General features: G+C 31.3%; 2 protein-coding genes across 2 annotated transcripts; one reads left to right on the top strand and one right to left on the bottom strand.

Moving 5' to 3' along the window:
- The first annotated feature begins 6,146 nt into the window (after positions 1-6,146).
- Positions 6,147-12,674, top strand: LOC110618582 (tobamovirus multiplication protein 1). The gene is made up of 11 exons (XM_021761744.2): positions 6,147-6,698; positions 8,556-8,646; positions 8,724-8,776; positions 9,279-9,371; positions 9,458-9,529; positions 9,657-9,729; positions 9,999-10,044; positions 10,127-10,190; positions 10,525-10,578; positions 10,656-10,733; positions 12,314-12,674. Exons 1-11 carry the CDS (start codon positions 6,531-6,533, stop codon positions 12,404-12,406), a joined length of 885 nt encoding a protein of 294 aa, XP_021617436.1. The 5' UTR covers positions 6,147-6,530; the 3' UTR covers positions 12,407-12,674.
- A 186-nt stretch (positions 12,675-12,860) lies between these two features.
- LOC110618581 (stemmadenine O-acetyltransferase) lies at positions 12,861-14,517 on the bottom strand. The gene has a single exon (XM_021761743.2). It carries the CDS (start codon positions 14,322-14,324, stop codon positions 13,026-13,028), a length of 1,299 nt encoding a protein of 432 aa, XP_021617435.1. The 5' UTR covers positions 14,325-14,517; the 3' UTR covers positions 12,861-13,025.
- Positions 14,518-14,813: the final 296 nt, after the last annotated feature.

The raw sequence follows: 14,813 nt of genomic DNA, 5'->3' as shown, positions 1-14,813 counted from the left end.
TCTTGTGGATTCTATTATTTGATGGTGAATTGTGAAAACCTAATTTTATTATCAAACTAAAATTTATTACTCACTCTGTTTTTTAATCTACTGTTTGAATTTTTTCTTAATTTTTATATGAATTAAGGAAAGTAATAAATATATTAAATTTTAATTAAAATAAAGTTTTTAAAAAAATTATAATACTCTTCAATTAAGATGCATATATAAATACTATTGAATTTAATTAATATTTAAGAAATATTCTACTTATTGAAGGATAAATAAAAAAGAAAATACTTAATAAAATATTAAAATTATAAAATGTCACTTATTTAAAAATTAAAAAAAAAACTCTTAAAATAATAGATAAAGAAAAGCATAAGGAGTAAAATTAAAATATTAATTATTTTCACATTTAATATGTCAAAATTATATATATATATCAGATTAAACACGTGATAAGTATATCTGAATATATAAAAGAGGTGTCAGATTTTACTGACAATCTCTAATTTCTATTTCAATCGACATAAATTTACTTGATAATCAAATTTTTTACAAAACACTCGGATTTATTGAACTGAAAATCTCTGAATTTATTGCCTTCAATGTCCACCAAAAACCCATCAAAAAGACCATATCCTAAGGCATTCTCGAAAACTGACAATCAAATACCTTCAAGTTGGCCAATAACTAATCTGCTGCTGAATTAAAATGGAAAAAATTTAGCACAACCATATCTGCTTGCAGCACCCATATAGATTTCACAGAACCAGAGTCACTCAATATGTGAAGAACCGTCTCTGGCGATGACGAGCATATAGTGCATATATCCGAAATCACCAAATTCTGCTTCTGTCTCTCTATATTACACATGATCTTTTGATGAGCAACTTCCCATATTAATGTTGGCATCTTTTGTGTACATCTTGCTTTCCAAATCAAATCCCACAACTTCTGCTATGTACCCGCAGGCTCAAGCAATAAAGACAAATAACCTGTTTTCACTGTATATACCCCAGAAGTTGTATGTTTCCAAGCAAAAGCATCTCATCAATTTGAAATATCACTTGAAAGATTCAAAGGCCTAAACGAATTCAAGACTTTTAGAGGCAAAAGCAAAAGAAGTCTAGTCCAATCCCAACCAAGCCCATCCACCTAATAAAATCTAACATTTTTCTTAATTCGACCTTAGAAAGATGGCAGAAAGCATAAGGTAGCACGAACATCTTGAACAACACCACCACGAATAACCTTCCTCCTGAGTATTTGTTGAAAATGCATTCAGCCCATTAACTATCCAGGGATGAAACTAATGATTCATAAATTGCAAATTTTGGAAGCCTAGGTCACCAAATTTTTTAGGCTGCAAAACTTTCTCCCAATTTACCAAATGAACTTTGCTAGCATTTACATTCCCATGCCATGAGAAATCCCTATAGATCTTCTCCATCTCTCTGCAAACTAAAATCGATAATACAAAAGTCTGCTTAGAAAATATTGAAATAGCACTTAATACTAATTGTATTAAAGTAATTCTTCCTACTTTTGATTAGGGGTGAGCATTCGATCGGTTCGATTTAAAATCGAACCAAACAGAATAAACCGAAAATCAAAATGGTAGTATTTATAAAAATCAAATCAAACCGATTTTGATCAAAAACTGAATCGAACTAAATCGGTCTGATTCGGTTTGATTCGATTCGGTTTGATCGGTTTCGATTTTTAATAAATTTTTTATTTTTTACACTTTATATTTAATATTTTAAAATTTAATTAAAATATTTTAATTTTAATATAATTTAATTTCTTTTCATTTTGATTTAATTTTTTTAATTTTTTTTTGATTAAAATCAAACTGAATAGAAATAATTAAAATTTTTAAAATTAAAAATCAAATCGAATCAAATTAAATAAAAAATTTAACCAAATTTTAAAATTAATTCTAATTAATTTTTTCAATTTAAACCGCACCCTTTTATACAACATTCATTTTTCAGCCGGCCAGCTGTCTTCTCATCTTCTTCAAAATACCACTTTTTATAGTTTTCAATTTAAAGTTTATTATTATTTTATTTATATTATATAACAGTTATTATTAAAAAAAAATAAAGTTGGAATTTTTTAATTAAATATCATAACAGTAAAGATAAAATTTAAAAGAAATTTTATTAAAAAATTAAATCCATAAAATTAAATTAAATAATTTAATTTAAATTAAATTTTTTCTAATTCAACTTTTATAAATTTTTAAAATTTAAATCTTTATTCAATTTTAAATTAAATCGATCCAATATCTAGCTTTTAAATCTAAATGTGGTAACTATGGGCGTATCCATGGTCAGTGATTCTGTGCAGAGGTTTTTCTATTTAAGCTAATTGAATTTCATTTTACCTAATTAAAATTAATCAGGTTAATGTCAATAAGAATATATTTACTATTTTATTTTACATTTATAATTATATATAATAATGATAATAAATATTTAACACTGGTAATTTATTGAAAAATTATAAATAATATATTAAATTTAAAATAAAATAAACTTTTAAATAATAATTTAATTAAATTCAACTTGCAATTAATAAACAACTAATAACATTTTAAAATGCTAAAAATAAAAAACTTTTATATTAAGTAATTTTTAATTAAAAATACCTTTTTAAAGTGCAAAGTTTAAAAAAAATTCTATAGTATAACTATAAGAGATACAATTAGATTAAAAAGTTAAAATGCTTATATGATTAGATTATAAAACTTTTCTTTTTTTAATATGCCATAAGGTTTAACTCGATTATGAGAATGGACATTTTTTCAAATCATGCAAAAATGGAGAAATATTTTTAAAAACATGCAGAATCCGAAAATATTTTCGGATTCTGTGTGTCAACACAGCGTGTTCGACACCCATGATGTTGAAGAAGGGAGAGTTCGACACCATGGGTGTCGAACTCTGTCTTGCTGAGCTTGTTCGCCACTATGAGTGGCAAACAAGCTCGTCCGGGCCACGGGAGCAGTGCAATCTGCTCCCGTGACACGCCAGCTTGGCGGAAAGAATTGTTCGCCACTTAAAGTGGCGAACAATTCTGCTGAGTGGCATGGCGAGGGGTTGACTAAGGAAAAGTGTTCGCCACTTACAGTGGCGAACACTTTTCTCTTTATATCACATGCATGCAGTTGCATGCATGTGATACCACATGAATTTGTTCGCCAGCGATTATGGCGAACAAATTTTTGTAAAAATAAAATTTTTAAAGTAAATATATATTTAAAAAATTTAGAAAAATTAATAAAATTTTATGCTAATTAAAATATATTTATTGATATTAATTAAAATATATTAATATTAAATTTATTTTATATACTTAAAATTATATATTTTTTAATCATCAATCAATTAATAATTTATTTCTAATTTTATTATAAAATTAATTTTTAATAATAATATTATTATAATATTTAAATTTAAATTATCTAATCTATTATTTAATAAATTTATATATTTTAAAATTAAAATATTTTATAAATTTAAATAGTGTATGAAAAAATTATTTATTATTAAAATATTATATATATTTTTTTATTTTTAAAAAATTAAAATTTATAATACTGTTAAAAATATATTTACTTTAAAAATTTTATTTTTACAAGAATTTGTTCGTCAGCATCGCTGGCGAACAAATTCATGTACCACATGCATGCAACTGCATGCATGTGAGTTGCATGCACATATAAAGAGAAAAGTGTTTGTCACTGTAAGTGGCGAACACTTTTCCTGTGTGGATGTTCGCCACCCACTCAGCAGAATTGTTCGCCACTTACAGTGGCGAACAATTCTTTCCGCCAAGCTGGCGTGCCACGGGAGCAGAATGCACTGCTTCCGTGGCCCGGACGAGCTTGTTCGCCACTCATAGTGGCGAACAAGCTCAGCAAGGCAGAGTTCGACACCCATGGTGTCGAACTCTCCCTTCTTCGACACCATAGGTGGCGAACACGCTTGTTCGCCAGTATGACTGGCGAACACGCTGCGTTGACACACAGAATCCGAAAATATTTTAGGATCCTCCATATTTTTGAAAATATTTCTCCATTTTTGCATGATTTGAAAAAATGCTCTGAGGAATGCGTAGGCGGTTTTTTTTTTTTTTTTCTTCAGGTTTTTCAATTTTTTGTGGGGGAGGTTTTATTAAATTTATTTTTTTAGGATTGTTGTGTCTGTTTTTAGGAGGTTATCACCGTCGATATTTTAAGACTGTATCACTACGTTCGGTGATCACTGCTCTCAAAATGAAGATAATGTTAATGAGTTCCGCTTAGAGGTGAGCAGTATTCGGTTCAAACCGAAAAAATCGACCAAACTGAATTAATTTTAAATTTTAGTTTGATTTTTTATTCAATTCGGCTCGGTTCGGTTTTTAATTTTAAAAATTTTAGTTATTTCGGTTCGATTCAGTTTTGATCATAAATAAATTGAAAAAACCGAACCGAACCGATTAGTGATAATAATATGTTATTTTCAATAATATAGAGAATTAAATTATATTAAAGATTAAAATATTTTAATTAAAATTTAAAATATTAAAAATAAAGTGTAAAAAATAAAAATTTTATTAAAAATCAAAATTAATTAAACCGAATCGAATCGAATCAGAGTGGTTCGATTCGATTCAATTTTTGATCAAAATCAATTCGATTTTATTTTTATAAATGGTAAAATTTTAATTTTCAATTTATTCAGTTTGATTCGATTTTAAATCAAACCGATCGAATGCTCACTTCTAATTTTGCCGTCGTTTTTTTCTTAAATATCCTTTCGTTCTATTATGAGTCTTTTTCTCTATTTTCTGTTGCATGGGTGTTTTGCAGGATTAAAAGGAGTGAATTCACGATTTACTTTGACTTACTTTTGTCCGATTTAATGGTCAATTGATATTGTTTTGCTTATATTCTTGAGTTTTTAAGCGATGCGATGGAACAATACTTTTTGATTATTCAATGGCTGTGTTGTTGATGGTTGTTTTGTGTGTTTACTATTAATTCATTTATCTTTTTTTTATTAGTTTAATTAGTTTAATTTGCTTTACTGTGGTTTGATTTTCTTTTATAGCTTGAGTTGAATTTCCTTTGAAAAATGCAATATACCATATAAAATAAATTATGAAATAAAAAAATATAGAATAATTTTTTATTTCTATAAATTTACATATTAATTATGAATTTAATATTTAAATATTAAAAATTATAAATTATGTAATACATTAATTTAAAATAAAATATAAATTAACCGAATGCTAAATTATTTTAATTATTTATGACATTTTTTAATTTAAAGTAGCATAGAGGTTTTTTTTTTAATAATACATAAAAAAAATTTATGTGATATTTTTAAAAAAAAATAAAAATGGTGAAATTCTCAAATTTACTCAGATGCACTTATCATTAAATTTATTTTTTTTTAAAAAGAGAAAAATATCATTAATTCAAAGCGATTAAAGAAACTATATAAGAAGAAGGGATATAAATTTAAATTTCTTGACGTAACTCAGAATGAACCGATATTGCTAGAACATGAGCGATATCATTCGCAGACTTCAAAAGGTGATAAAAAAATGTTTGTCTATAAATAATAACTAAATGAAAAGAAGGCAACAAAAAATTTTTTATATAAAATATTTTTTAATTTAAAATATATTCTAAAGTGTAGTTTCTTAAGAAAAAAAAACTAATAATATTATAAAACAATTAAATTAAATTAGAAAGTTAAGATTTTGATTTGCTTTCATATTAATTTGATAGATTGAATCATATTAAGAAGCTGAAAAATATAACTTGAAATAAGAATATATATATATTTTTTTATAATTCCATGTAAGAATAACATGATTTAATATTATTTAAAAATACTGAAAATTAAAATTAATTATTTAAATATAAATTTAATTAAATTTATATAATAATCAATTTATATAATTTTCTTATTGCCGTCATATCTTTTATTTTTGAGAATATCATAGATTTTTTAATAACAATAATAGATTATATAAAGAATTAATACAAAATTATAAGTAAAAAAAATTATTAATTTGTACATTAATGACAAAAAACGAGCTACACGACAACGTTGTTTAAAATGTTGTTTGGGGGGAAGGAAAATAACAGGAGAAGGAAGGAAAATATAAGAATACCCACAAAGGGGAAGAATTCTAAAATCGAGAACCGGCTAAGATTGAAAATGGCAACATAGTAATCTCCGTTTACAAACAAAGTAATGTCCGTTTACAAACAAAGCACACCAAAGCTGAAGCTTAGCTAAGCTAAAGCTTAGCTAAGCTAAAGCATGTCCGTTGCGCAATTAACGAATATGCCACCCCACCAGGTCCTCCTCTTCTCTTGAGCATTAACGCGTGTCATCTACGTGTTTCAGTTCTCTTCTCTCCAGATGTCCAAAAACCCAAGAACCCACCTCCCTCTGTAACAAAATTCAGCTTCTTCCTGATTTTTTTCCCCTTTTGTTTCTTGTTGTTGAGGACGGAGCAAAGAGTAATCAATGGCATGGAGTTTGGGAGCTGAAAGTTTTGAGATTGGTGGTAGATTTGTTTATTACAGTGGAAATGGAATCCATTGGTGGAATGAGATCGATCATTCAGAAGAATGGCAAAGAGGCATTTTCTATTTCCTGTCTGCATCTTATGCATTGATCTCCATCATTGCCCTGGTATGTTTTCCTTTCCTTTTTTTTTTTAATTTTTTTTTTCTGTTTGTTACTTTTTGGTCCTTTCATGAATTGAATTGTTGTCGTATACTTTTCATTTCAAAAGGTCTTTTTCTCCCAAAATGTGTATAGACAATATAGTTGTTGAGGATTTGTTCTAAATTATAGGAAAACTGGCATTACCTGTAAGTTCAAATTCATGGAAGATTCAATTTTGTGAGATGGAAACCTCTGAAAAATGAAAACCATTTATGGGTAGTTCTTTGTCTCCATTGTATAGTTGGTATCACCATTACCATTAAAAGGTGTTGGATTTGCTACATGATTTAAGCTTGTCCTGGTGTTTTGCTCGACAGATTTGCATGCACTTGCGAATAAGCCAAACTCAAATTTGTTAGCTGCAAGGAAGCAGAAGCTATACATTCATGCTCAGTCAATATTCATTTGTATGTGTTTAGCACAGAGTGCAGATAAATTTTCATCTGATTGCATTATTATTTATCAACTGACAGTTTGCAAATCTGCTCCCTTTAATGGAAACTTCATCGTGATCACAAAATTGATTCTACTTGATCTTCTGATGGCACTTGAGGCAGGCATATGCTTTCAATCAAAATGTGTGTAAATTTGAGCTACCCACGTATTGAAGAATGCTCCTTTCCTTGTTATAATTCTTTCCCATTTTGCTTCATATGCTAGTTGATATTTTTCTTCAATCCTTATTCAATATTAAGGTGGTTTTGGGTGATCTCTGGTTGCCAGCTCTTGTGTTGAAGGTCATTGTTTGTGAGCTTGTATCAAATTATGAGAGGATCATGTAATTATGAGATTTCCTTTTGATGTTTCTGTAAGCTCATGATTTGGGGGAAAAAGTCAGCTTAGTGATCCAATCATAAGGACGGTGAAATCTCTTCTTGGACGATTAAGAGCATCTGCATGTTCTGTTTCATTTTCTCTGGATGCACAGTATTAGACAACAAAAAATTGCAAGTGGAGGGAGATTCACTAACAGAACTCTATTGGAAGAATCTAGATCTTGCTTTGGATGTCAACATCAGTCTCTTGCTTATCAGTACTTTTGACTTTGAGGCATTAACAGTCAAAGCCATTATCTCAAACTCTTGCACAAGGTCTATTACTCTATGTTTGGAAGTAAATTACAAGGAAGGCAAGCACTAGGATATAAAAATGAGAAAATTTGAGGAGATGAATAACCTCTTAATTGGGTTGGTAGAAAGGAAGCTGAGGGAAATCAAAATAGGGCAGAAGTTGTTCTTTAGTTACTATGTCCTTTAATACGATGACACTCATCTTGTTAATAAGGTAGAAATCTATGGCATCCCCATTTTTTACTCCTATTTCCTCCCAAACTTGAAGAAAGAATTTTTAGCTGAACTTAAGTGCAGTTTTCCTTTCTCTAACTTTCCTCCCTATTCCAAACAAGATGAAGAAAAAATCTCCCAAAAATCAAAATTTTACTTCACATTTCTCCCCTCTCAAACACAGAGCTAATAGTGATACACACAATATTGAGAGTGATGTTTGTTAGTAAGACAATGCTAGCAACATGGACACACCTTATATACTGCTTCATTGCGTTGTCCAAGCACTTCCTTGTATTGAAGCTTTAAGTAGCCTTGCCTAGGTGTTGTATTGGTACTTAGGTTTGGTTTATCACTTGTCTTTATTTAATTATCACCATCTTGCTATAGTATTTACATTAATGAGGTGTAACATATCTTCTTCCTTTTTTCTTTGGGCTGTCTATTTATACTTGGTCACTCACTATTCTGCATGATGAAGAAAAGAACTTAGCATTCTTTGTTCCTTCAGTATCATGAATGTTGTTATAACTTTCAGATACAACTTTTTCGCATCCAAATGAGAGTGCCAGAATATGGGTGGACGACGCAAAAGGTTTTCCACTTGATGAATTTTGTTGTGAATGGATGTAAGGGCTATTTATTATTTGTCAATGTTCTGCCTTTATCAGCGGTGTAAGTTGCTGAAACCAATGTTTTTTGACAGTGAGGGCTGTCCTTTTTGGTCTATACAAGGATGTGTTTCTCATTAGACCGAAGGTGAGTTTCTCATCATACCTGTTGTTTTGAGCTCATGCATATAAAATTATTTAACTTTCTCTCCTTTATAAATTACTATTCCCATCTTCATCCCAGCACCCAAGGAGACTAAAAGTAACCATGAAAATAGTTGATATCATAATACATAGTTCTATCTGGGGTTTGAAAAGGAACTTATTTATTAAATTTTTTATATGGGTTATTAGTAAGTTACTTAACTGAAAAATAAATGAAGGTTTGTTCACTTCTCTATCACATATGGAGGAGGTTGGCGGGGTAGTTATGTAGTGCACCTTATAAAACGAAGAAACATAATATCTTTTGAATTATCAGCAGTGTTTGTAGCAGAACTTTCTTCTTTCCTCTTCTTTTCAGTTTTGCTTAAGCCGCCTCTGGTGGATATACAACTTTATTGAATGAAAGTATTTTTGAATCTATGGTATTAGCATGTTTTCTTTTATGAGTTGCTGTCTGCACTGTGTAAAACGTCATCCTTTTGCAGGCCCTTGAAATTGTGCTTTTGGATCTTCCCAGCCTCCTATTCTTTTCAACATATACATTATTAGTGCTGTTTTGGGCTGAGATATATCACCAGGTATACCAGCTATCTTTTTCCACGAATTTCATTTTAGTTGTTATGCTGCTTCATCTAATTTGTCCTTTCTCATGTCAATGCTTTAGGCAAGAAGTCTTCCTATTGATAAACTCAGGCCCTCTTATTATATTATCAATGCATTTGTCTACCTCACACAGGTGAGAAACAATTTCCTAATTTGTTATTAATCATATCTTGGCCCTATGGAAAGAAGTCTAACCTTGTTTTTCAAGTTGCTCTTCTTTAATCTGTGATAGATTCTTACACAATCAATCATTATGACAGGCATGCATCTGGATATACATACGATTGAGTGGAAGTCCTACTGGGGTGGAACTAGCAAAACTCTTCTTTTCAAGTCAGTTTTTTCAACAATGGTCAAACTGATAATGTTTTTCTTTCTTTTCTCCTGTATGTTCTTTTGTGATCTAAAATGGTGATGCAATTTGAACTCTAATTATATAGGCTTGCATATAGACAGATAGCTTTTGATGATGGTATCGTGAATTCATTGAATATCTAGCACTTTACTTGTATATATATATATATATATATATATATATATATATATATGTATACATGTGGAAGAGGCAGTATGTTGATCAAAGACTTTGCCTTCTTCTGTAGTTATTTCATTCTGCACTGCTCTGGGATTCTTGGTATATGGTGGGAGGTAAAAGTTTTCACCCTAAAGAAGTTCCGTTATTTCTTGAGGTAATGCATGTGCTCACTTGATTTGTTTTTTCACTTTTTAGGTTGTTTATCATGCTCAGCCGGTTCCCCATTGAATCTAGAGGTCGTCAAAAGAAGCTTTATGAGGTTTGTACTGCAGGTGTTTGTTTGCTTTGCCTTATGTCTACACTGTGCTGTTGCATATAAGATTCAATTTGAATATTGTCATAAAACTAGGGCAAGTTTAGGTGCAATTTTCTCTTAAATTCGTACTACTGGTGCTTATTTTATTTTTCTGAAGGATAATTCTCTTTAGATAAAATTGAGAGCTTGTTTTTGCTCCTTGTCTGCTTTAAACTGAACTTTCTGTTAACACGTGTTCTCTACTTGATTGGTTAAGACAGTCAACTCTCCAACACTTGTATTGAATATTGATCTTTGGCTGTAGAAACTCAAGTGACTTTAACTTTTTTGATGCCAGGTTGGCGCTGTGACCGGAATTTGCTGTACTTGTTTTTTGATAAGATGTTTTGTGGTGAGTTTCACTTTTCTGAAGTTTTACTTTGTATTTTTGCATATTTGATGAAGACATTTTATGGGTATATGCTTTAGGTTGCCGTCTCGGCCTTCAACAAGAAAGCTAATCTTGATGTTCTATATCATCCCCTTCTTAATCTCATCTATTACATGGTAAGTTTCTGCTCTCTAATGTAAGTGGAGTCTTTGTGTTGTTGAGTGTTTTTGTACTTCCTTGCCTACATCAAAATACACCAAATGTGTGTCAGAAATTCTCATTCACTGAAACTTGTGCTTGTGATCACGCTGATTTATTGACCTGAACCTCAAGATTCAACAAACGAGATATATTTTTAATAACATGTATTATTAAAATGTTTAAATTAAAGTCATCACAATGGGCTGCAATGACAAATGTTTTTTACTGTGAACCATTGTTTGGCTTATCTTAATTGCTTCCGTCATCAGGTACCTCATCCTTGCATAGGGGGAAAAAAGTGATTTCTTGACACTTTCGTCTCGAGAAATAGCTGTTATCATGATGTAGAACCACAAAGGATACTCAAAAGGGGATGAGAAATAATCTCTTGAGTTTGATCAATTCTCAATTTTCAATAGCAAAAATAGCAAGTTCTAAACCACCTAGATGACATAGTTATTTATAGTATACAAACTAGCTCTATTGGTACTAGGGTTAGTTATCCGAGAAACACGAAAATGTTAAACCAATCTAACTAGAAAAGTACTAAGCTCAATAGAACTTCTTAGATTCTAAATAATGATATAAATTTCAAATGATGTAAACTTGAACTTTTTAGTATTACTAGAAAATCTGATAAATATCTTAATTTCACAATTAATAATTAAATCTAAATGATTCCTAAATCTAGTCTTCTTTGATTGTATTGTTCTCCCTTGAGAGAACATTAATTCTCGAGTTGTATAGTACCAAAGAATCAAGAATTGAATTTGGAGAATGAATCAACTCTATTTTCTTTGTTGATGACAATAAGAATGGAAATATGAACTTTAATCATTCCTTAACATCTCCAAGGACATCTAAACAATAAAATCAGTTATAACTGCGAACAAAAGGCTCTTAAATTCACCAAGAACAAGAGAATGAATTAAATAAATTTTTAGTTTACATAGACACCTATATCAGCTAAACTTCTTTCCTTGTGATAAATTCCTCAAACTTTTCTTGCTGATTCTCATTATTTTCTTTCTCTTGAATAGGTTGCTCAAAATTTCTCTATTCTAAAGCAAAAAGGAAAAATAACTAGTATTGTAAGGTTCCTTTGTGTCTATTTAAGTTGTGTGACAACTACTGAGAGACTTCCAGTAGTTTTTTCTTGAAAAATGTTTGGTTTGCATCTTGATTTTAAATAATGGTTGTTACTGGCCCTTTACTTTAAGGGTAACCAATGTATGTTACCATAAAGTAGAGAACATATCTTTGTTTTTAATTAATAAATGCTAATTATGCTTAAGAATGGATTTAATATCTCCATTTGATATATTTATGCTTAGTATTTAGTTTTATATCTTACGTTACATACATTTCATCAAATTTGTACTTTTTCATAAAAAAGTTTGCTCAAGGATAATATCCTTGGTTGGAGTATAGCATCAAATTCCAGATTTGTTCAGGGGAAACTTTCTATCTGAAGAGAATTATTCTGAACCTTGATATAGATTTTGATTGTTTCTACTCTTTTCCATTCTTTGTTTTTTCGCTTTAATATATGCAGATGGTGGAGATTGTACCATCTTCTCTGGTGCTCTTCATCTTGCGGAAGCTGCCCCCCAAGCGCATCTCCGATCAATATCACCCCATAAGATAAGCAATCGACTCTGTCACAGGCATTGTCAAGAAACTGTTTCAGAAAGAAAGAGTGGGAAATTGCAGAAGATTCTTTGGTTGCTTGAGCTGTTGTTTGATTTTGGCTGCTTTCAACAGAACTTCCATCTCTCTTTCTTGTACATTCTGAATACTTTTAGTCAACGAATTGTGCTGCTGTGTTGTGTTAAATTCATTCTTTTGCTTGAATAACTTTATAGAGTATCAAACAGAATCTGAAATCTTTTCTGCTGCATGCAAGTTCTGAACCAGTTGGTATCGTTTCCTGGACAAGATATGAACTATTTTGATTTACTAGGAATTTACAGCTTCATTTACATGATCTATGTGAAAGTGGCGAGTCCTAGCATAGGTCTCTAAATTGAAGATGAAGGATTTTCACAGTAAAGTACTGTTGGTTTGTGGGAGTAGAGAAAGAAAGAGATATAATGGTGGTGTTATTTAATTGCTTAGTGGAAAATGAGTTTATTTAGGAAATTTTTAGCTACAATCAAAAGAAATCTAACAGAATTGAATGACACAAGAATGCTTTAAAATGCTATGGGCATTTAAAGAAAAGTGGCTTGGGCAATCTGGACCCTTATTTGCAGTTCTTAAGTTCTTCAATTGACACAAGCAAATTCAAGAATATCAGGGTTTTGTTCAAGTTGGCTCATATCTTCCTGGGGCAGACCCACCCATGCCTCAATTCCCTGGTTATCACTAGCATCCAAGAAAATGACACCATTTTCCTGTTCCATTGCAGCTGTTACCCAACTGGGCTTTCCCCAGCCAAAATCAACTTCATAAAATGGAAATCTACACCAACTGCTGAACTTTAACATCCTAACTTTAGACTTCTTCCCATATTCTTCCCCTAATTTTTTGACAAAATCAAACCATTTTCCATCTGCATGGAACTTCCTCACACTCTCATCATCCACCTTCTTTATGGACTTATGAATTTCTTGAGCTAATTCATTGTAATCTGTTGGTTTCTTCATTGACCATTTTGCTGTTGTCACTTGGCAAACATTTCCCATACACTGCTGTGGCAGAGGTGGATTCAGTTTCTTTCGCAGGTTAACGACAGTCATTGCTACATGATAATCAATAGTTTCATCCATTTCTCTAGTTGCAGCTATGGAAGAACCCCAAATGAGTGCAGAAACAGCCTCAAAACGTGTTGGTCGATCCGGATATAGTTTATTGCTAACTCTTTCTCTTAGAGCAGCAACCTTAGAACCATCAAACACAAGCCTCTTCATCACAAATTGAGGTAAGAATTCATCACTTGAATTATCACCCCATGACAAGCCTCCTGTTGTGCCAATAGGAGGGAAGAGAGTAGTGCGATCCAAGATCACACCATGAACATCAGTATCAGAAAAACGAGCGACAGCGCCCCAGCGTTCGACGAACGTTGCTACTGTCGAAGCATCAGCAATCAAATGCTTAATGCATACACCAATAACCATACCACCACAACTAAAATAGTTCACTTGAACAGCTAGTATCTCCCTGAGACGAAACTGAACAGAGTTGTCATTTGGCTTGCAGGGTAGTAGCTGCTGCAACAATTTGAAGTCAGGTTGCTTGAGGAGCATTGACAAATCAGCAGCTACATTTGCTTGAACAAAACTTGCTCCTTCATCATTGCAATCAATCCAAGAACTGTTCACTTCTCGTCCAGCAAAAGGGTAGAAATGGGTTAATGTCTGTGACAACGATTTCTTTAAAAGACTCGATCTTTGGGTATGATCATGGCCATTGGTAGAATAAAAGAGGAGGATAGGAACATCGCATTGAATAGCCAACTGATCAATGATGGAAAGCTTGTGAATTCTAAGGTGATCTGGAGTTGGAGAAGAAGGCTTAATGGTTTCTCTGGAAATGATTTTGATTTCCATTTGCATATCCATTTTCTTTTCTGACAATCTCTCAGCCTCTTTGTTTCCATTGATGCTGCACACAAGGTGTTTGCTTTATATGAGTAGAATATTCTTCTGTAAATTTTCTGGTGAGAAGCCAAGCCGGCGTAGTAGTTGACATTTGGTGGTCAAGCTATGGATAAAGTGTATAGATACATGGAGCCGAACAACTGCGTGTTTGACCCGAAGTTGACAAACTGGTGGCCAATTGAGGGGGAAAAAATCCAAGTTTATGTGCTCTTCTTTAATATACACTTTGGCTTACCTTACCAAAATTAATTTTTAAATATTTAATATACACTTTTAAAATTTTAAACAATTATATATTTAGTTAAAATATCTGTGAGAAGCTGATACGTAGGGGTGAGCATTCGGTCGGTTCAGTTCAAAATCGAATTGAACCGAATAAATAGAAAACCGAAATTTTAGTGTTTATGAAAATCGAACCGAACTGATTTTGGTTAGAAATCGAACCGAACC

Source organism: Manihot esculenta, chromosome 7 (genome assembly GCF_001659605.2).
Source record: "Manihot esculenta cultivar AM560-2 chromosome 7, M.esculenta_v8, whole genome shotgun sequence".
In the NCBI taxonomy this organism is placed as follows: domain Eukaryota; kingdom Viridiplantae; phylum Streptophyta; class Magnoliopsida; order Malpighiales; family Euphorbiaceae; genus Manihot; species Manihot esculenta.
This window is presented reverse-complemented; position numbering and strand designations above follow the sequence as displayed.

What these genes read in the sequence shown, in the direction of transcription:
- LOC110618582 (XM_021761744.2), top strand. Translation starts at nt 6,531, where the DNA reads ATGGCATGGAGTTTGGGAGCTGAAAGTTTTGAGATTGGTGGTAGATTT. An exon ending in TGTTTCTCATTAGACCGAAG is followed by an intron (nt 8,777 to 9,278) that starts GTGAGTTTCTCA and finishes ATCCTTTTGCAG; the next exon opens with GCCCTTGAAATTGTGCTTTT. An exon ending in TTTTGATAAGATGTTTTGTG is followed by an intron (nt 10,579 to 10,655) that starts GTGAGTTTCACT and finishes TATATGCTTTAG; the next exon opens with GTTGCCGTCTCGGCCTTCAA.
- LOC110618581 (XM_021761743.2), bottom strand. Translation starts at nt 14,324, where the DNA reads ATGGATATGCAAATGGAAATCAAAATCATTTCCAGAGAAACCATTAAG.